The 23,334-nt window shown below is 49.1% G+C and overlaps 1 protein-coding gene across 3 annotated transcripts in view; it reads left to right on the forward strand.

Moving 5' to 3' along the window:
- The window catches only part of MAST3 (microtubule associated serine/threonine kinase 3), a 110,298-nt gene that overhangs the window by 47,009 nt on the left and 39,955 nt on the right, over positions 1–23,334 (forward strand). Inside the window, exon 1 of one of the 3 annotated variants that reach the window (XM_038772171.1) lies at positions 6,240–6,468. The exons of the other annotated variants lie outside the window; for them this stretch is intronic. Within the exon in view, the coding sequence (XP_038628099.1) occupies positions 6,383–6,468 (86 nt within the window). The 5' untranslated portion in view covers positions 6,240–6,382. Of the gene's footprint in view, positions 1–6,239; positions 6,469–23,334 lie in introns of those variants that run through there. 3 annotated transcript variants of the gene reach the window in all.

Consider the following 23,334-nt stretch of genomic DNA (forward strand, 5'->3'; position numbering starts at 1 on the left):
GAACGAGTCGTCTACGCGCACTGCCTCGAATTCCTCAATGCCAACTCTCTCCTCGACCCCCTCCAATCTGGCTTCTGTCCCCTACATTCCACAGAAACTGCCCTCTCAAAGGTCACCAATGACCTCCTGCTTGCCAAATCCAACAGCTCCTACTCTATCCTAATCCTCCTCGACCTCTTGGCTGCCTTCGACACTGTGGACCAACCCCTTCTCCTCAACACGCTATCCAACCTTGGCTTCACAGACTCTGTCCTCTCCTGGTTCTCCTCTTATCTCTCCGGTCGTTCATTCTCAGTCTCTTTTGTGGGCTTCTCCTCCCCCTCCCATCCCCTTACTGTAGGGGTTCCTCAAGGGTCAGTTCTTGGTCCCCTTCTGTTCTCTATCTACACTCACTCCCTTGGTGAACTCATTCACTCCCACGGCTTCAACTATCATCTCTACGGTGATGACACCCAAATCTACATCTCTGCCCCTGCTCTCTCTCCCTCCCTTCAGACTCGTGTCTCCTCCTGCCTTCAAGACATCTCCATCTGGATGTCTGCCCGCCTTCTAAAACTCAGTATGTCCAAGACTGAACTCCTTGTCTTCCCTCCCAAACCCTGCCCTCTCCCTGACTTTCCCATCACTGTTGACGGCACTACCATCCTTCCCGTCTCCAAGCCCGCAACCTTGGTGTCATCCTCGATTCTGCTCTCTCGTTCACCCCTCATCCAATCCGTCACCAAAACCTGTCGGTCTCAGCTCCGCAACATTGCCAAGATCCGCCCTTTCCTCTCCATCCAAACTGCTACCCTGCTGGCTCAATCTCTCCTCCTATCCTGACTGGATTACTGCATCAGCCTCCTCTCTGATCTCCCATCTTCGTGTCTCTCCCCACTTCAATCCATACTTCACGCCGCTGCCCAGATCATCTCTGTGCAGAAACGCTCTGGGCATGTTACTCCCCTCCTCAAAAATCTCCAGTGGCTATCAATCAACCTATGCATCCGGCAAAAACTCCTCACTCTCGGCTTCAAGGCTCTCCATCACCTCACCCCCTCCTACCTCACCTCCCTTCTTTCCTTCTACAGCCCAGCCCACACCCTACACTCCTCTGCCACTAACCTCCTCACTGTGCCTCGTTCTCACCTGTCCCACCGTTGACCCCTGGCCTACGTCCTCCCCCGGCCTGGAATGCCCTCCCTCCCAACATCCGCCAAGCTAGCTCTCTTCATCCCTTCAAAGCCCTACTGAGAGCTCACCTCCTCCAGGAGGCCTTCCCAGACTGAGCCCCCTCCTTCCTCTCCCCCTCCTCCCCCTCCCCATCCCCCAGACCTTACCTCCTTCCCCTCCCCACAGCACCTGTATATATGTTTTTACAGATTTATTACTCTATTTTACTTGTACATATTTACTATTCTATTTATTTTATTTTGTTAATATATTTTGTTTTGTTTTCTGTCTCCCCCTTCTAGACTGTGAGCCCGTTGTTGGGTAGGGACCGTCTCTATATGTTACGAACTTGTACTTCCCAAGCGCTTAGTACAGTGCTCTGCACACAGTAAGTGCTCAATAAATACGATTGAATGAATGAATGAATGGGGACTCAATAACTTTTCTTCCTTCTGCGTAGACTGTGAGCCCCATGTAGGACAGGGACTCCGTCCAACCCGATGATCTTTGTACCTACCCGTAGCGCTTAGTATGGTCTTGCTACATAGTAAGCGCCTTACAACTGCCATGATTATTATTATAAATCGGAGTGCCGAAAACAAGTCCAGGAAAGCTTGTGGGGGGAGGTGGGATTTTAAGAGGGCTTGGAGAGTGGGGAAGGTTGAAGTCTGAAAGAGCTTTGGGGAAAGGGAATTCCAGTAGAGTACAGCCAGGAAATGGGTTTGGGAGGAGCAAGCAGAAGGGAAGCAGACGAGCAGAGCCAGTAAATAAGAACGAGATCTGATAGAGAGCCTTGGAGCAAATGGTTGGAGGTTCTGGTGTAGTGGATAGAGCATGGGCCTGGGAGTCAGATGGTCATAGGTTCTAATCCTGGCTCTGCCACTTGTCTGCTGTGTGACCATGGGCAAGTCACTTTACTTCTCTGTGCCTCAGTTTCCTCATCTGTAAAATGGGGATTAGGACTGTGAGCCCCATGTGGGACAGGGACTCTTTCCAACCCAGTTTGCCTGTATCCACCCTAGCGCTTAACAGTAAGCACACAGTAAGCACTTAACTTCTGAGGTAAAGCCCTGTCCTGGGCCTAGTCTGGGAAGGGGACAGTTGAGGGGAAAGCTGCCCTGTTGGATGATAAACTGTGATCCCCATGTAGGACAGCAATCGTGTCCTGATTATAATAATAATAATAATGGCATTTATTAAGCGCTTGCAATGTGCAGGGCACTGTTCTAGGCGCTGGGGAGGTTGCAGGGTGATCGGGTTGTCCCACGGGGGGCTCACAGTCTTCATCCCCATTTTGCAGATGGGGTCACTGAGGCATAGAGAAGTTAAGTGACTTCTGACACAGCTGACAATTGGTGGAGCCGGGATTTGAACCCATGACCTCTGACTCCAAAACCCAGGCTCTTTCCACTGAGCCATGCTGCTTTTCCTTAATTATCTCCTATCTACTCTAGGACAAAAGCAGAGCTGGGAATAGAACCCAGGTCTTTCTGGCTCCGCCTTATTCTCTTTTGCAGGCTCTGTCTCTGCCTGTAAGGTCATTGGGTCTTCTAGACTGTGAGCCCGTTGTTGGGTAGGGATTGTCTCTGTTGCTGAATTGTACTTTCCAAGCGCCTAGTACGGTGCTCTGCACACAGTAAGTGCTCAATAAATACAATTGAATGAATGGGTGCAGGAAATATGTCTGTTCTATTGTTCTATTGTACTCTCCCAAGCGCTTAGTACAGTGCTCTGCACACAGTAAGCGCTCAATAAATATGACTTACTGACTTAACAAATACCTGAATTATCATCTGCTTGTTGCAGAGGGAGATGGGTAACCACTGCAACTAGGACATATCAAATTGAAATTTCCCCCTTCCTTTTATTTTGTCCTTGTTATACCTTCACCGCTGAGCTCATTTTTCACTTGCACCCCACACTCAGTTTTGAGCCATTAGTGGCTTTCCCCATGGCAGCAGTGAAGTTCAACTACAGAAGAACTCTCATTTCCCCTTGAAGGCCCTCCCTCACTGGGGTGGGTTGGGGGGCGGAAGGGCAGGAAGGAAGGGCTTGGTTATGATGTGTGGCTTCTCATGGGCTCTTGTTGATCTGTTGCTCTTTAGTCTGTACTATGCAAGCCTAGGCCGGCATGGTGAGCTGCGCAGGAAGACAGCAGCTGCAGCTCAGAACAATCTAGAAGCAGCATTCTGGGTACACTGATCTGGGCCGGGGCCATTCCCTCTTACCCTCCCACCCCCATCATCAGGGACTGGTGTGGCCTGGTCAGGCCTGACCAATACTGAAAGGAAGAAAGTGAGGCAGGGGAGATTTTCCCCACCCCTCTGGTATCTGCAAAACCTGGAGTAAACAAGGCCTGGGGAAGAGTTTCTTAATCTCCAATTTACTGGCAGAGAAGGGGTGAACATTGGGCAAAGAACCCTTTACCATCCCTTGCAGGAGCAGTTTCCCCAATATGGCTAAATGAATGAGGGAGGGAGTTGGCCTGATTGACATGTGCAGAAACCTGGAAGTCTTAATGGTAGCAGGCGGTTAGGCATGAAAGGAGCCAGTATTCAGAGAGCAGCTTTGCTTGGCTCCACTTAAAACTGGGTGCATGTGCGGAGAGATGGATTTGGTTCCTCGGGTGTGGACTGCTGGAAAAGGCAAATGTGGAAAAACTTCATCACTCGTTTGAGGGAAAACAGCCTGGCCGGCATTGGGGCCGTTTTTCCTGGAGGCACATCTCTGTGGGCCCCGACCCGGGCCAACAAAAACCCCCTGAAGAGGCTCTGTGCTTCTTTCTAGCCGTATGCTGCTGGCGGCAGCCTGTGACCCTGGATGAGGGGGAACGAAGGGGGAAGATCACTGGACTCTGTGCAGATTGATATGCCTTTGGGCCTTTGATATTTGTCCCACCCTCAGCCCCACAGCACTTATGTACCTAGCTATAAATTATTTATTTATATCAGTGTCCTTCTCCCTTTCTAGACTGTAAGCTCGTTGTGGGCGGGGAACGTCTCTACCAACTCTGTTGTACTCTCCTAAGCGCTTAGAACAGTGGTCTACACATATAGTAAACGCTCAATGAAGAAGCAGTGTGGCCTAGCGGCTAGAGCATGGGCCTGGGAGTCAGAAGGACCTGGGTTCTAATTCCGGCTCCACCACTTGTCTGCTTGGGGACCCCGGGCAAGTCACTTCACTTCTTTGGGCCTCAGTTACCTCAGCTGTAAAAATGGGGATTGAGTGTAAGCCCTATGCGGGGCAGGGACTGCGTCCATCTGATTAATTTGTATCTGCCCCAGTGCTTAGAACAGTGCCTGGCACATAGTAAAAGTTAAATTCATTAAAAATTTCAAGTTCATTAAAAGTTAATAAATAAATACCATTTTTGCTGCTGCTGATGATTAATGCTGTGGCCCTGTAGCTACCAGTTTAGCCAGAACCACCATCTGGACCAGGCACTGCCACAGGCAGAGTTTATCCCGCTTGCCCCTCGCCCTTCTCCTTCTTGGGAAGATGATATTCTCCCTCATGGAGATCTCTTTGACATCTTATAAGAAGCAGCATGGCCTAGTAGCCTGAGAGTCAGAGGACCTGGGTTCTAATGTGAGTTAGAGAAGCAGCGTGGCTCAGTGGAAAGAGCACAGGCTTGGGAGTCAGAGGTCACGGGTTCTGATCCCAACTCTGCCGCTTGTCAGCTGCATGACTTTGAGCAAGTCACTTAGCTTCTCTGTGCCTCAGTTACCTCATCTGGAAAATGGGGATAATAATAATTATGGCATTTGTTAAGCGCTTACTATGTGCCAAGCACTGTTCTAAGCGCTGGGGTAGATATAAGGTAATCCTGTTGTCCCACGTGGGGCTCACATTCTCAATCCCCATTTTCCAAATGAGGGAACTGAGGCCCAGAGAAGTAAAGTGACTGGCCCACCGTCACACAGCGGACAAGCGGCGGAGGCGAGATTAAGACTGTGAGCCCCACATGGGACAACCTGATCACCTTGTATCCACCCCAGAGCTTAGAACAGTGCTTTGCACATAGTAAGCACTTAACAAATGCCATTATTATTATTAATAATCCTGCCTCTGTCACTTTCTTGCTGTGTGACCATGGACTTAACTTCTCTGCACCTCAGTTTCCTCAACTGTAAAATGTTTCCTCTCCCTAGTCGGACTGTGAGTCCCATGTATTCTATTTATTTTGTTAATGGTGTGCATATAGCTATAATTCTATTTGTTCTGACGATTCTGACACCTGTCTACATGTTTTGTTTTGTTGTCTGTCTCCCCCTTCTAGCCTGTGAGCCCGTTGTTGGGTAGGGACCGTCTCTGTATGTTGCCGACTTGTACTTCCCAATCGCTTAGTGCAGTGCTGTGCACACAGTACGCGCTTAATAAATACGATTGAGTGAATGAATGAATGACAGGGACCAAGTCCGACCTAATTAACTTGTAGCTATCCCGGGGCTTAGAACAGTGTTTGACACACAGCGAGCGCCCGACAGATACCGTTACAAAAAGAAATCTAGGAGCCACGGGAAGCCTCAGAATAGCCCAGCTCGAGGGCTTCTCTCCCGGGCCCCTGATCTGACCCGCCACTTCCCTGACCACCGGCTCGCGACGGCCCAGGCGCCGAGCATCAGGCCGTCCCCGCCGGTAACCATGGAAACCAGTTCCCGGGCCCGACGCTCCCTGTCCGGACCTCGGGCTCGGGTGCCAGTCCGCGGCCCGTTGGGTGCGTGGCCTCCGGGTTCCGTGGTGGCTTCTCCGAGCGGCGGAGTAGGCCCCTTCTCGGGGGAGCGGGGGACCCCTGGGGCCGAGGTCTTCGCCTCCTCCCCATCGCAGACCCCGGGGGCGGGGGGCGGGGCGGGCTCGTCGCCGGCCCCGCCCCCTGCACGTGGGTCGAGGACAGTCCCATCTTCCGCATCCACCCCCCCACCCCGCTAGCGGCCAGCCCCGCCTCGCAGGCCCTGGGGGCGCTGGGAGGCTCCGCGCCCGCGCGGGGCCCACGCGCAGCTCCGGGACGAGCGCGCGCCGGTCGCCGGGGCCCGGCCTGCCCGAGCTCCGGAGGATGGGAGCGACCCGGGGCCCGGAGCTCCCGGGTGGGCGACGACGGTGGCGGCGGCGGCAGCAGCAGCAGCGGCCGCCCAGCCAACGGGCCCACGCTTCCGCGGCGCTTTGATCCGGCCCCTGCGTGTTCTGGGGCCGGGGCAGCTCCCCGTTGGAATCCCGGACAAAGGCTAGAAGCATGTCGGACCCCAGCTACTGGACAGCGGTGCTGCCTGGTTACCGGAGCCACCTGGCCAAAGGGGCCCTGCTGCAGCGCTCTAAGAGGTGCGGGGGTGAGCGTGGGGGCCGGGAGTGGGGGAGAAAGAGGCCTCTGAAACAGATAGATTGCACGAGAGGGGTGGGGGGAGAGGCGTGCTGAAGTCCTAGAAATTTGACAGCAGCTGGTTAAGCAGGGGAGAGCTCAGAAGGTGCCAACCGGAGTATTGGGCCTCCCAGTATTAGTCCGGACATTGGCTCCCCCTCGATGGAACTGTGGGAAGGCCGGGTTAGGATGCTGAGACTGTCCAGGCACCAGGAAGCAAGCTTCACTGCTGTCCCCAAGCTCAGGGGACCTAACCCTAATGTTGAATTTTCCCTTGGCTTCTAGTACAGTGCCCGGCACAGGGTAGGCACTCAATCGCCAAGGGTGTCTGTGTGCGTTTAGGGGAGGGACTTGATCTCAATCAGCAGCACAACTGGGAAGGTCTCTTTTGGTCTCTCCTTAGGCATCCAGAATGGTGCCCTCTCTATTGACCTTCTTGGTTGGCCTGGACTGGGTCCCCATATGGCCTTAGAACAAGGGAAAGGCCTACTGCACCCAGGGAGTCCGGAACCGGTCCCATGTTTACATGGAAACATCAGATCGGGAGCCCTCATCCAGGCTACAGATCGCCCAGGCTCGGGCCAACCAAGGTGCCTCTGTGTCCCTGGACATGAGCTCTCTCAGCCTGGGATTGGCCAAACCATTGCAGTGGGGGGTGGGGGTCAGGAAGTTGACCTCCCCAAGCTGAGCTCAGTCACCCTCATCCCCCCCCATTGTGGGCGGAGGAGGGATGCTTAAGGGGCTAGGACTCCTTCCTCTTGCTTTTTCATTCTGGTCAGGTGGCTGGGCCCAACAGGAGCAAAAGAGGAATGAAGCTGAGACCAGCCCGATTTCTCCTTCCTGCCAGAGTATGGGGCTCTTGCTTGAAATAGCAAGGACCCAAAGACCCTTTGGGTTGACAGAAGGTCCCCAAAAGGCTGGGCCTTGTGGGATGACGGGAGAGAAGGAAGAGGAGGTGATCTCAGTCCCCCGGGGAAGAAGGACTGGTTGGACTCCAGAGGTGAGGGCTCTATAGGCCTGTGCAGTTTTGGAAGCTGCTCCTTCTGTTTCTCTTGGAGGTTACACCTTCCACTTCTAGGAGGGCAAGGCTAATGAAAGGGTGGCAGAGTCCATTCCTGTATTGCGGAGCAATTCTGGGATTTCTCGACTCGACTGAATTCATTCATTCATTCATTCAATCGTATTTATTGAGCGCTTACTGTGTGCAGAGCACTATACTAAGCACTTGGGAAGCACAGATCGGCAACATATAGAGACAGTCCCTACCCAACAACAGGCTCACAGTCTAGAAGGGGGAGACAGACAACAAAACAAAACCAAACAAGTAGACAGGTGTACTGTCTACTTAGAGTAGACTGTAGACACTACAGTAGACAGTAGACTGAATGTACACAGTATCCTTCATTAGTTACAGTAATAATGACAATAATAATAATAATGGTATTTATTAAACACTAGGGGCTAACCACTGTGCAAAGCGCTGGCGTAGATACCCGATTGTCTAAATAGACAAAGCTCCTGTCCCGCATGGAGTTCACAGTCTCAGGGGCGGAGACAACAGGTATTTTAGCCCCATTTTCCATATGAGGAAACAGGCACAGAGAAGTGAAGTGACTTTCCCAAGGTTACAAAGCAGGCAAGTGACAGAGCCAGAACTAGAACCTGGGTCTCCTTGCCTCCCAGACCTGTGCTTTTTCCACCAGGTCCCACAGCTTGTTACAGTCACTGCACTGGGGACAATGGCTGGAGGTAGTGGTAGTGGGAGCATGTATTCCTGCTTGACGTCGCCGCCGCCATGCCCTCAGTGTGAGTAAGAGAGGGAAGGTCGGATGAATCACTGTTGGCCAGCTATTGGCTTCTGCCCCAGGAGACCGCACTGGGGATACACAGGAAGGAGCAGAGTCAACCAGGGTGGCTTGTGCCTTGGTGTTTGTTCGAGGGATCTGGAAGCGTGGGTTGATACTGGCTCCTGGGGTCAACTCGACTCTTCTGAGAAGGAAAGGCCCTTCCCACAGCCTGGGAAGTGGAGGGTTGAGACGCAGAGTTGCTTCTTTCTCTCCCCCCTCCCCCTCCCCGCAAGCCCTAATAATAATTATGGTGATATTTGTTCAACGCTGGAGCAGGTACAAGATAAGCAGGTTGGGCACAGTCCCCATCCCACATGGGGCTCACAGTCTAAAGGAGAGAGAAAACAGGTATTTTATCTCCATTTCACAGATGAAGTAACTGAGGCACAGAGAAGTGAAGTGACTTGCCCAAGGTCGCACAGCAGGCAAGTGACGAAGCCGGGATTAGAACCTAGGTGTTCTGACTCAGAGGCCTGGGCTCTTTCTTTCTCTGGAGATTCAGGTACCCCGTAGGGTATTTACCCCCACCTCAACCAAGCCAACTGCCTGTTAATGTGACCAGGTTGACAGGAGAGTGAGAGGCTATACTCAGTTCTTCCATCACCTGCCTCTTTAACACACATTTTGGCCAGACTGTTGGGGAATTAGGGGACATTCTTCCAAAAACACACAGCTGGATAATAATAATAATAATAATAATGATGGCATTTCTTGAGCACTTACTATGTGCAAAGCACTGTTCTAAGTGCTGGGGGGGATACAAGGTGATCAGGTTGTCCTACGTGGGGCTCACAGTCTTCATCCCCATTTTACAGATGAGGTAACTGAGGCACAGAGAAGTTAAGTGACTTGCCCAAGGTCACACAGCAGACATGGTGGAGCCGGGATTCGAACCCATGACCTCTGACTCCAAAGCCCGTGCTCTTTCCACTTAGCCACGCTGGATGCAGTGCAGTGCCATGTCAGAAAGAATGATGTGTGTGGAATCGACCAAGGCATTGTAGGAGAGCTGAGGGGGTGCAGGGAGAAGGCTTGCAGGGGGAAGCGGGGGCTGCTGTTATTCATCCTCAGGTGAGAGAAGCTTTTTTCATTCCAGAGGCGGGTGGGTCTTCTGGGTGGATGATTCCCGTGGCTGCTTGGCTGTCTGAGGGCATGAGCAAGAAGGAGTGCTTGGCTTGACACAGTTCAGTTTCAGAAGCCAGTGTGCCCCTGACCTTTCCGGGGTGATAGTTTCCTCCTCCTCCATGCAGAGTGCTGGGAAGCTCATCTTGGCTTTTGAGCCCTCAGGGGAGTCTGCCAGAGGTCCCTACCCATCAATCAAGCAGTCAATCAATGGAATTGATTGACTGCTCTATGTTTACTCTATGTATTTGGAACGGTGTATGGAATTGTTTACTCTATGCACATCACTGTGCTGAGCACTTGGGAGAATACAATAGAGTAAGTAGACATGATTTCCGGCCCTCAAGGAGTTTATAATCTAGTTGGGGAGAGAGACATTAAAACAAATTACAAGTAGGGGAAACCACTGAGTGTAACGATAGGGACATCACTGTGGGGGTTGGGAGGGGTGGGGTGAGGAACCAGTGCTTAGAACAGTGTCTGGCACATAGTAAGTGCTTAACAAATACCATAATTCAGAATTCAGGGGAATGGGTGACTCAGAAGGGTGGCATAGTGGATAGAGCATGGGCCTGGGAGTCAAAAGGTTGTGTGACCTCAGGCAAGTCACTTCACTTCTTTGTGCCTCAGGTACCTCATCTGTAAAATGGGGAGTGAGACTGTGAGCCCCATGTGGTAGGTTTTAATCCCAGTTCTGCCACTTATCTGCTGTGTGACCTTGGGCCAATCACTTTAACTTCTCTGGGCCTCAGTGACCTCATCTGTAAAATGGGGATTAAGACTGTGAGCCCTACCTGATTACCTTGTATCTATCCCAACACTTAGAGCAGTGCTTGGCATGTAGTAAGAGCTTAACAAATTCCATAATTATTATGGCATTATTATTGTTATTGTCACTTCACTTCTCTATGCCTCAGTTACCTCATCTATAAAAGGGGGATTAAGACTGGAAGCCCTATATGGGACAGGGATTGTATCTGACCCAATTAGCAGTGGGTGCTGTCGGGCCACCTCCCCCCGCTCGCCCCCAATTCCCCTTAACTGCCCACTTCTTGCCCTCTCTCCCTGACTGTTCCCTCCTTTCCTCTTTCCCACTCCCTTTATTCACCAGCCCCACAGCACTTAAGGAAGCAGTGTGGTCTAGTGGGTAGAGGACATGGGCTCTAATTCTAATCCCGCCTCCGCCACATGTCTGCTGAGTGACCTTGGGCGAGTTGCTTCAGTTCTGGGCCTCAGTTACCTCAACTGTAAAGAGGGGGATTAAGACTGGGAACACCACGTGGGACAGGGACTGCGTCCGACTCGACTACCCTTTATCTACTTCAGTGCTTAGAACAGTGCTTGGCACATAGTAAGTGTATATTAAGTAAGTCACCTGTATGTATGTATATATGTTTGTAAGTATTTGTTACTCTATTTTATTTGTACATATTTATTCTATTTATTTTATTTAGTTAATATGTTTTGTTTTGTTCTCTGTCTCCCCCTTCTAGACTGTGAGCCCACTGTTGGGTAGGGACCGTCTCTATATGTTGCCAACTTGTACTTCCCAAGCGCTTAGTACAGTGCTCTGCACACAGTAAGCGCTCAATAAATACGATTGAATGAATGAATGTGGAACAGGGACTGTGTCCAACCTGATTTGCTTGTATCCATCTCAGCATTTAGTACAGTGCATGGCACATAGTAAGCACTTAACAAATACCACAATTATTATTCATATTATTATTATTAAGGTTGGAGAGAAGAGAGATTAGTCAGGGAAGGCCTCCGGGAGGAGATGTAATTTTAATAGGACTTTGAAGATGGGGAGAGTAGTGCTGCATCGAGGAGAAGCAGCATGGTGTAGTGGCTAGAGCACGGGCCTGGGAATCAGAAGGACCTGGGTTCTAATCCTGGGTCAGCCACTAGTCTGTTGTGTGACCTCGGGCAAGTCACTTCACTCCTGTGCCTGTTACCTCATCAGTAAAATGGAAATTAAGACTGAGCACCACATGGGACAACCTGATAAACTTGAATCTGCCCCAATGCTTAGAACAGTGTTTGGCACATAATAATAATAATGGTATTTGTTAAGCTCTTACTATGTGCAAAGCACTGTTAGTAAGTGCTTAACAAATACCATTGTGATTATTATTAGCGGCCTGTTGGAATTGAAGGGGGAGGGAATTCCAGGTAGGAGGGAGGTTGTTGGCAAGAGGTTGACATGCGAGAGATGATATTGAGGCATATTGAGTGGGTTGGTGTTAGAGGAGTGAAATGTGCAAACTGGGTTGGAATGGGAGAAGAGCGAGGATAGGGAGGAGGGAGAGAGTGGGTTGAGTGCTGTTAAGCCAATGGTGAGGAGTCCCTGCTAATGCAGAGGTGGATGGGCAACCACTAGAAATTCTTGAGGAGGGAGGAGATGGGGACTGAACATTTTTTTTAGAAAAATGATCCAGGCAGTAGTGAAGTTCGGACTGGAGTGGGGAGAGACCAGGAGGCAGGTAGTGGGGAGAGAAACGCTCTGGGCCGCACACTCCGCTCCTCTGCCTCTAACCACTGTGCCTCGTTCTCGCCTGTCCCGCCGTCGACCCCTGGCCCACATCCTACCTCTGGCCTGGAATGCCCTTCCTCCACACATCCGCCAAACTAGTTCACTTCCTCCCTTCAAAGCCCTACTGAGAGCTCACCTCCTCCAGGAGGCCTTCCCAGACTGAGCCCCCCCTTATCCTCTGCTCCTCCTCCCCTCCCCATCGCCCCCACTCCCTCCCTCTGCCCTACCTCCTTCCCCTCCCCACAGCACTTCTGTATATTTGTACATATTTATTACTGTATTTATTTTATTAATGATGTGTATATATCATGATGTATATATGATGTGTATATACAGAGAAGCAGCGTGGCTCAGTGGAAAGAGCACGGGCTTTGGAGTCAGAGGTCATGGGTTCAAATCCCAGCTCTGCCAATTGTCAGCTGTGTGACTTTGGGCAAGTCACTTAACTTCTCTGTGCCTCAGTTACCTCATCTGTAAAATGGGGATTAAGACTGTGAGCCCCCTGTGGGATCACCTGATCACCTTGTAACCTCCCCAGCGCTTAGAACAGTGCTTTGCACATAGTAAGTGCTTAATAAATGCCATCATTATTATTATTATTATTATCTGTGATTCTAGGGGAAGTAGCATAGTTTAGTGGAAAGAGCCCAGGCTTTGGAGTCAGAGGTCGTGGGTTCTAATCCCAGCTCTGCCACTTGTCAGCTGTGTGACTTTGGGCAAGTCACTTCACTTCTCTATGCCCCAGTTACCTCATCTGGAAAATGGGGATTAAGACTGTGAGCCCCTCATGGGACAACCTGATAACCTTGTATCTATCCCAGTGCTTAGAACAGTGCTCGGCACATAGTAAGCGCTTAACAAATACCATTATTATTATTATTATTATTTATTTTGATGGTATTGACACCCATCTACTTGTTTTGTTTTGCTGTCTGTCTCCCCCATCTAGACTGAGCCCGTTGCTGGGTAGGGACTGTCTCTATATGTTGCAGAATTGTACTTTCCAAGCACTTAGTACAGTGCTCTGCACACAGTAAGTGCTCAATAAATATGATTGAATAAATGAATGAGAGTGCAGATTAAGTGCCTCGAAATTGTTGGTGAGCTGTTTCTGTTTGACGTGAAGATGGATGGGCAACCATTGGAGGTTTTTAAGGAGTGGGGAGATGTGTGCAGGGCTTTTTTTTTTTTTTAGAAAAATGATCAGTGCAACAGACTGAATTATGGACTGGTGAGGGGAGAAGCTGGAGCCAGGGAGGTGAAGCAAGGAGGCCGCTGCAGTAGTGGTGGCTCAATGGAAAGAGCACGGGCTTGGGAGTCAGAGGACATGGGTTTTAATCCTGGTTCCTCCACTTGTCTCTGTGTGACTTTGGGCAAACCATTTAGCTTCTCTGTGCCTCAGTTACCTCATCTGTAAATTGGGGATTAAGACTGTGAGCCTCACGTGGGACAATCTGATTACCTTGTATCTACCCCAGCACTTAGAACAGTGCTCGGCACATAGTAAGCGCTTAACAAATACCATAATTATTATTATTATCAAGAAGGAATATGACAAGTGCTTGGTCCAGTGGTGTGAATGCAGAGGAAGGTAGAACAGGCAGGATATGGTGACTGACCGAGTGAATATGAGGGCTGAAAAAGAGAAGAGTCAAGGGTAATGCTAAGATTGAGGACTTGTAGTGTTTGGATTTGAATTCCAAGTTTTATATTGTTTGTTATATTGTACTCTCCCAAGCTCTTAGTACAGTGCTTTGCATACAGTAAGCACTCAATGAATACGAATGAATGAATGAGGTTCTGCTCCAGGTGGTCCTAGGCCCCAGCCTTTTGTCACTGTATCCACAAGGGCCTGGCAACTTCATTTCCCCCAGATCTTGAACTTGGCCAGGCCACCTGGCCCCAGGGGAGCGGCTTGCCCCGGTGGCTCTCCCCTTTCCCTCTGACCTCCTCACCACCCAGGTGTGGGGTGTCCTCATTTCAGAGTGGAATACCACTGCTGTGTTCAAGGAGCTATTCTCTCATAATGTGGATTGTTCTGAGCCTTCCTTACCTGCTCTCTTCCCCCCACCCCCCCACTTCTCATCTCACTACACACACACACACACACCCCCACACACACACCTTTTGGTCATTTTCCTCCCTGTTTGAGGTGGGGCAGGAACAGAGGGAGGGAGGAGGTGCAATTCAAATCCATCCTTTCAACACCTCTTTAACTGCTTGGCTGAAAGAGTCAATGAGTAAAAGGTGGAAACAATCGGCTCAACCAATCAATCAGTGGTATTTATTGAGTGCCTACTGGGTGCAAAGCACTGTACTAAGTACTGGGAAGACTACAGTACAACAGGAGTTGGTAAACACATTTCCTTCCCACTAGGAACATAAAGTCTAGAGGGAAGACAGACAAGAATGTAATTGAATAAATTACAGATATGTCCAGAAGTGCTGTGAGATTGAGGGTAGGGTGAGCATCAAGTGCTTAGAGGGTTATCGATCTATCATATTTATTGAGTGCTTACTGCATGCAGAACAGTGTACTAAGCACTAGTAACTTACAGTAGACACTCAATAAATATGATAGAATGGATGAATGAATAATAATGGTATTTGTCCAGCACTTAGAATACTGCTTGGCACATAGTAAGCGCTTAACAAATACCATCATTACTATTATTATTAGTTAAGCATTTACTACGAGCCAGACACTATACTAAGCACTGGGGTGGCTAGAAACAAATTGGGTTGCAGAGTCCCTGTCCCACGTGAGACTCACAGTCTCAATCCGCATTTTGCAGATGAGGTAACTGAAGCACAGAGAAGTAAAGTGACGTGTCCAAGGTCACACAGCAGACAAGTGGCAGAGCCGGAATTAGAACCCATGACTTTCTGATTCCCAGGCCCGTGCTCTATCCACTATGCCATGCTGAATGAATGAATGGATGAACAATATAACAGAGTTGGTGGACATGTTCCCTGCTCACAAGGAACTTATAGTCTAGAGGGAGAGACAAACATTAAAATAAATATGGATGTGTACATAAGCGCTGTGGGGCTGAGGGTGGGGTGACTAAAGGGTACAAATCCAAGTTCAAGGGAGAGAGTGTAGGGGAAATTAGGGTTTAGCGGGGAAGTGTACAGATCCAAGTGCATAGACAATGCAGGAGGGAATGGGAGTTGGGAAAAAGAGGGCTTAATTGGGACTTGATGCGTTGTCTGCTGATTTTCATTTTTCTCAGCTCCCCAACACCCTGGATGAAGCAGAATCGCTTCTCTCTGCTGTTAGAGACCTGACCCCTGCCCAGGCCCACAGGCGTGGTTGAAAAAAGGGGTCAGCCAAGCCCGGGGGACTGGTTTCTCCTTCCGCAGATCAGGCTCCCCCTCACACGCATCGCCAACACCCGCACAGACCGACTACTCCCCTGAGGCCTTTGGTTCATGGCCGCCAGTTTGCAACTTCCTGGTCCTTTATGGTAAAAACACTCTGCCAAGTGGTTGCCGAGATGCCGGGCGATGATAATAAGGTCTCGTCACATCCGTAGACAAATGAGTTTTGATTTTTGTCGACTTGTATTTTCCATTCTCTTTCATCCCCCCCAAAACCGTCAAGCACAACCAAACAACAAAGGCTTCATCCTCAGACCTGCCAGTCTGGTGAGCAGATAGAGGCAGAATGGGAGAGGGGAGGCCTTTCCTCCCCTCGCTTTCCCCTCTCACCCCCCACCCCCAACCCCGGAACCCAGGGCTCGTTCCCAAACAAGGCTGCCGAGCTGGTTGCTGGGGACCAGGCCGCCTTGGGGCTGTGAGAGGCAGAGTAGTCAGAAACCGGAAGTATTCAAGTCAGAGCTTTGTTTTCACCTTTGAAACCCACAGACGCGGGTTTAATTTGGGTGTCAGGCGGGGCGGGGTTTTGTGAGTTTGCAGTCCAGGAAGAAGAGAAGGGACATATAGTGAGTCAACTGTCTCTTCGGGCTTATGCTAGGAAATAATCACCCCACACGTGTAGCCTGCTGTCTGGCTGGATTTACAGTGCTAATTTCTGGGTGGTGGTTGTGGTAGTGTTGTTGATATGGGGTCCAGAAAGCAGTGAATTTGAGGACAGGAACAGTGAAAGAGGAAAGAAGTGTAAGAGCCAGACTTGCTCTGTTCACCACATGGGTGACACCTTCTGGTGTTTTCTTGATTTCCCCCTACTTTAGGGACCATCGGACTGGCCTCCAGATGGGAGGAAACCCCACTGCTGGTGTGCGTGGCCACGTTCCTGGAATTGTGGCCCAGGCCCCCGTCTGGGCCAGTGGGACCCCGGGGTTCTGGGGTTCAGGATGGGCCAGAACCAGAAAATCCAGTCCATGCTGGGCTCCTTCTGGGAAAGACTGGGTTGAGCTGCACCGATCCCTAGGGCTGCGTGAGGAAAAGTCGTTTTTCGGGACCTGAGAAAGGCGGCACCGTTATGCCTATTACAGCGGGGCCATTTAGTAACTGTTGCGTGATGTCCCAGAAAAACAACTGCCCTCCACCACCTCCCTGTTCTCAAGGTGAAGTAGTAGTAGTATGTATGTATGTATTGAGCGCTTACTCTGTACAAAGTTCTATACTTAGGGCTGGGGAAAAAGAGACCCATATGAAAGTTAGTCAAAGTCCCTGGCCCTCAACAGGCTCCCAATCTAAGCTCCCAGTCTTGAAGTAGCTTCTCCCTCCCATCAGTGCTCTTTACTTCCAGAGACCTTTTGCAGGGAGAAAGGAACTGTCACTGCCCCACCCCCAAGTTCACCCCTCAACCACTCTGATCTTCCTCTTTCCTTTCTTGCCACCTTACCTCCTTCTTTCCCTCCCCCAACATGCTGTGCAGCCATTCTGCAGTCAGGTGCCATTCTATCAATCAATCAATCAATCATATTGAGCGCTTACTGTGTGCAGAGCACTGTACTAAGCGCTTGGGAAGTACAAGTTGGCAACATATAGAGACGGTCCCTACCCAACAGTGGGCTCACAGTCTAGAAGGGGGAGACAGAGAACAAAACAAAACATATTAACAAAATAAAATAAATAGAATAGACATGTACAAGTAAAATAAATAGAGTAATAAATACATACAAACATATATACATATCTACAGGTGCTGTGGGGAAGGAAAGGAGGTAAGGCAGGGGGGTGGAGAGGGGGAGGAGGGGGAGAGGAAGGAGGGGGGCTCAGTCTGGGAAGCCCTCCTGGAGGAGGTGAGCTCTCAGTAGGGCCTTGAGTACACTACTTGAGTATTCTACACTCTGGAGTACTAATTTTCTTCTGTCTCTGCATGTGCTGAGCAGTGCGACAGCAGAGAGTAATCGGGATCAAAGAGATGAGGGGAACAGGAACTTACGTGGACTGGAAGCCTGGGGCGGGGGGCTCTAGGGGAATGAGCGAGGCCCAGGAAACGCAGATCTGAGCAAGAGAGGTGAGAACAGGTGGAGAAGAAAGTTAACCAAATACCTAGTACTGTGCGCTGCACCAAATGGGTGCTCAGTAACCACTGATGCTACTATTACTACTGATTATTTGATATCTTCCCTGGCGATTAGAACAGTGCCTGACACATAGTAAGCGCTTAACAAATACCACAGTTGTTATCACTACTACTGTTACTACTATTATTACTATAACCACTGATATTATTTTTTATTGTATTTATTAAGTGCTAACTCATGGCTTAGAGGATAGAGCACGAGCTGGGAGTCAGAAGGACTTGGGTTCTAGTCCCGGCTCTGCCGCTTCTCTTCTGTGTGACCTTGGCCAAGTCCCTTAACTTCTCTGGCCCTCGGCTGCCCCACCTGTAAAATGAGGATTAAGAGTGTGAGCCTCATGTGGGACAGGGACTGTGTCCAACCTGATTAACTTGGGTCTAGCCCAACACTTAGAACAGTGCTTGGCACATAGTGAGCACTTAACAAGTACCTTAATTATTATTATTATTATTATGTGTCAAACACTGTTCTAAGCACTTGGGTAAATAGTCAATCATTTATTGAACGCTTACTGTGTGCAGAGCACTGTACTAAGCACTTGGGAGAGTACAGTATGGGAAGCAGCGTGGCTCCGTGGAAAGAGCACGAACTTGGGAGTCAGAGGTCATGGGTTCTAATCCCGGCTCCGCCACTTGTCAGCTGTGTGACTTTGGGCAAGTCACTTAACTTCTCTGAGCCTCAGTTACCTCATCTGTAAAATGCAGATTAAGACTGTGAGCCCCACGTGGGACAACCTGATCACCTTGTATCCCCCCCCCCCAGCGCTAAGAAGAGTGCTTCGTACATAGTAAGCGCTTAACAAATGCCATTATTATTATTATTACAGTATAACAACATAACAGAAACATTCCCTGCCCACGGTGAGTTTACATCTAGAGGGGAAGATAGACGTTAATTACAGATATGTACATAAGTGCTTTGGGGCTGGGAGAGGGAATGAATGAAGGGAGCAAGTCAGGGTGACGCAGAAGGGAGTGGGAGTAGAGGAAAGGAGAGCTTAGTCAGGGAAGGCCCCTTGGAGGAGATGTGCCTTCAGTAAGGCTTTGAAGGTTGGGCGAGTCATTGTATGTCAGATATGAAGGGAGAGGCCGTTCCAGGCCAGAGGCAGACCATGGGCGAAAGGTCGGTGATGAGGTAGACGAGATTGAGGAGCAAAGTGTGCGGACTGAGTTGTAGTAGGAGAGTAGCGAGGTGAAGTAGGAGAGGGTAAGGTGATTGAGTGCTTAGGTTGGACATAGTCCCTGTCCCGCATGGAGCTCACAGTCTAAGTAGGAGGGAGAACTACTACTGCTTTTACTACTGCTACTACTAACTAGACATGGGAAAACCAGAGAAGTACAGACAGGTGGATAGGGAGGAAAGGTAGGGCCTTAGGTGGCCTCCAAAACTGTAATTTTTATGGTATATGTAAAGTTCTTACTATGTGTCAAACACTGTTCTAAGCACTGGGTTGGATACAAGTTAATTAGATTGGACATAGTCCCTGTCCCACATGGGGCTCACAGTCTAAGTAGGAGTGAGAACAGGAGAACTGAGGCACAGAGAAGTTAAGTGACTTGCCCAAGGTCACACAGCAAACCCTTCCCTGCCCCGCAGCACTTGTGTATATTTGTACATATTTATTAATTTATTTTATTAATGATGTGTATATATCTATGATTCTATTTATCTATTTTGATGGTATTGATGCCTGTCTTCTTGTTTTGTTGTCTGTCTCCCCCTTCTAGACTGTGAGCCCGTTATTGGGTAGGGATTGTCTCTGTTGCCGAATTGTACTTTCCAAGCGCTTAGTACAGTGCTCTGCACACAGTAAGCACTCAATAAATACGATTGAATGAATGAATTGGCAGAACCAGGATTAGAACCCAGGTCCTCTGACTTCCAGGCCTGTGCTGTTTCCACTAGGTCATGCTGCAATAGCAACTGTATTAATGCTCTAATCTTCATTCATTCATTCATTCAATTTTATTTATTGAGCACTTACTGTATGCAGAGCAGTGTACTAAGTGCTTGAGAAGTATAAATCGGCAACATATAGAGACAGTCCCTACCCAACAACAGGCTCACAGTCTTCGGCCTTTACACAAGCTGTGATTTTTGAGTTCTTTTTTTAAAAAAAGTAGAAAAATATCTTGAGACTTCAGGGTAGCCCTTTTGGTAGACTGCGATGCACACATGTCCCGTCTTATTCCACATATGAATGATAGGGTGGGGATTTTTCAGGGCTTAGAGGGTAATGATCAGGGTTTATTTTTTACATTTGGGTACAACTAGGGTTTAAATTTCCAAAGTATTGCACTTTATTTTCTCCTGCTTTTATTATTCCCTGCAACAACATCTGTGTGGCTAATATTTCTTTAGTAGTATTACTCTTTTCCAATGTTGGCAAATTATGCGGGTAACCAAATCCTTACTCAATGTCCCAGTCCCGCATTGGCACCCTTTAGCCGTTGCTTAACTTAATGCTTTGGGCTTCATGCTGGAATGAGACGAGTGGTGACACTCAGACAAGAGATAAGCAAAAATGGACCCAGAGTGCCAGTTACCCAAGGAAATGCCAGATTCTCTACAGAGTGGGGAGATGGAAAATCCGCCAGAAAAAAAATACTTAGGTCTGACACATTGAAAATCAATCAATCAATCAATCAATCGTATTTATTGAGCGCTTACTATGTGCAGAGCACTGTACTAAGCACTTGGGAAGTACAAATTGGCAACACATAGAGACAGTCCCTACCCAACAGTGGGCTCACAGTCTAAAAGGGGGAGACAGAGAACAGAACCAAACATACCAACAAAATAAAATAGGATAGAAGTGTACAAGTAAAATAAATAAATAAATAGAGTAATAAATATGTACAACCATATATACATATATACAGGTGCTATGGGGAAGGGAAGGAGGTAAGATGGGGGGATGGAGAGGGGGACGAGGGGGAGAGGAAGGAAGGGGCTCAGTCTGGGAAGGCCTCCCGGAGGAGGTGAGCTCTCAGCAGGGCCTTGAGGCTGAAAATGGGTAAACCTTCCTGATATCCCATTCCAAAAGGCATGGTGAGTCTAGCTGACGACAGTGGAGATATTCATAATTCATCACCTAAATGGAGGCCTAGTGGAAAGGACATGGGACTGGGAATCAGAAGACCTGGGTTCTAACCCAAGTTCTGCCATGCCCACATGTTGCCCTTCCTAAAATCAACTTTCTCTGGACCTCCTCCTCATCATCATCATCAATGGTATTTATTGAGCACTTACTGTGTGTAGAGCACTGTACTAAGAGCTTGGGATAATACAATACAGCAGAATTGGTAGACACATTCCCTGCCCACAGCGAGCTCACAGTCTAGAGGGGGAGGCAGCCATTAATATAAATAATTAATTTACAGTATATAAGTTTAGGTATGTACATAAGTGCTGTGAGAGTGTTGAGGGTGGGGCAAATATCCAATGTCCAAAGGTCACAGATCCAAGTGCATAGACAACACAGAAGGGAGAGGGAGCAGGGGAAAAGAGAGCTTAGGGAAGGCCTTGTGGAGGAATGCGACCTTAGTAAGGCTTTGAAGGTGGGGGGACTGGTGGTCTGGCATTTATGGAGGGGGAGGGGGTTCAAGGCTAGAGGTAGGACCTCACTGTAACATCCAGCTATCATCCCATTTCTGTCCCCTCATCCTGTCCAAACTCCTCAAACAGGTTGTATTCACCTGCTGCTTCCTTTTCCTCTTCTCCAACTCCCTTCGAGACTCACTACAATCCAGTTTGTGCCCTGATTACTTCACTAAGACCACTCTCTCCAAGCTCACCAGTGACCTTCTTGCCAAATCTAACGCATTCTTCTCCATCCTAATCCTCCTCGACCTCTCAGCTGCTTTTAAAGCTATGGGAGACTCTCTTCTCTTGGAGACACTGCGTAACCTTGTTTTTTCTGACTCAGTTGTATTTATTGAGCGCTGACTGTGTGCAGAACACTGTACTAAGTGTTTGAGAGGGTACAATATAACAGACACATTCCCTGCCCACAACAAGCTTACAGTCTAGAGGGGAGACAGACATTAATATAAATAAAATTACATTTATGTACATAAGGGCTGTGGGGTTGGGAGGGGGGATGAATAAAGGGAACCAGTCAGGGTGACACAGAAGGGAGTGGGAGAAGAGGAAAGGAGGATTTAATCAGGAAAGGCCTCTTGGAGAAGATGTGCCTTCAATAAGGCTTTGAAGGACGGGGAGAATAGTTGTCTTTTTGATATGAGGAAGGAGGGCATTCCAGGCCAGAGGCAGGATGTGGGCAAGAGGTCAGTGGCAAGATAGCTGAGATCAAGGTACAGTGAGAAGATTAGCATTAGAGGAGCAAAGTGTGCGGCCTGGGTTGTAGTAGGAGAGTAGTGAGGTGAGGTAGGGAGGGAGCAAAGTGATTGAGTGCTTGAAAGCCAATGGTGAGGAGTTTCTGTTTGATGCGGAGGTGGATGGGCAACCACTAGAGATTCTTGAGGAGAGGGGAAAAGTGGCCTGAACGTTTTTGTAGAAAAATGATCCGGGCAGCAGAGTGAAGTAAGGGCTGGAGTGGGAAGAGACAGGAGTCATGGAGGTCAGCAAGGAAGCTGATACAGTAATCAAGGTGGAGTAGGATAAAGTGATTGGCTTAACATGGTAGTAGTTTGGATGGAGAGGAAAGGATGGATTTTAGCAATGTTGTGGAGGCTGAACCGACAGGATTTAATGATGGATTAAATGAGAGAGCGGAGTCTCAGGATAAAGCCAAGGAAGGATAGTGATGGTGTCTACAGTGAAAATCGTGGGGAGGACAGGGTTCCGTGGGAAGATGTGTTCTGTTTTAGACATGTTAAGTTTGAGGTGATGGGAGGACATCGAAGTAGAGATGTCTTGAAGGGAGAAGGAAATGCGAGACTGTAGAGAGGGAGAGAGATCAGGGTTGGAGATGTAGATTTGGGCGTCATCCTCATAGAGATGGTAGTTGAAGCCATGGGAGCAAATGAGTTCTCCATGGGAGTGGGTGTAGATGTAGAATAGAAGGGGACCCAGAACTGAACCTTGAGGAACATCTGTAATTAGGGAGTGAGAGGCAGAGGAGGAGCCTGTGAAAGAGACTGAAAATGGGTGGCCAGTGAGATAGGAGGAGAACCAGGAGAGGAGAGTGTCAGTCCTCTCCTGTTCCTTCTACCTTGCTGGCTGATCCTTTTCGGTCTCTTTCACCAACACTTAAGATTATTATATTATTAATAGTGGTATTTGTTAAGTACTATTATGTGCCACGCACTGAACTACACTCTGGGGTAATACATGATAAGCAATCAGTCATATTTACTGAGTGCCATGTGCAAAGCACTGTACTAAGCACTTGTCAGAGTACCATATAAAAGAGTTGGTAGACACAGTCCCTGCCCACAGTGAGTGTACACTCTAGAGCAGATCAGACACAGTCCCTGTCCTACCTAGGGCTTAGATTACATGTGGTGGTGTGAAGAGCAGGTATTTCATCTTTTTCAGGTAGGCACGGAGAAGTCAAGTGTCTTACCCAAGGCCCTACGGCAGGCAAGTAGCTGAGCCGGGATTAGAACCCAGGCCCCCTGACTCCCCTAGGCCACGCTGCTCCTCTTCCTGTGCCTCCCACCCTCTAGCTGGGGGTGTCTGTCGAGACTCATCCGCTCCCATGGGTTTCACTACCAGCTCTGTACAGATGACTCCCAAATCTACCTCATAAGCCTCGACCTCTCACCTTCTCTGCAATCTTACAGTGCCTCCGGCTTCCAGGACTTCTCTACATGGATGTCATTACTGGCATGTCAAGCTTAATATGTCCAAAACGGAACT

This window comes from Tachyglossus aculeatus, chromosome X1 (genome assembly GCF_015852505.1).
Source record: "Tachyglossus aculeatus isolate mTacAcu1 chromosome X1, mTacAcu1.pri, whole genome shotgun sequence".
NCBI classification, from domain to species: domain Eukaryota; kingdom Metazoa; phylum Chordata; class Mammalia; order Monotremata; family Tachyglossidae; genus Tachyglossus; species Tachyglossus aculeatus.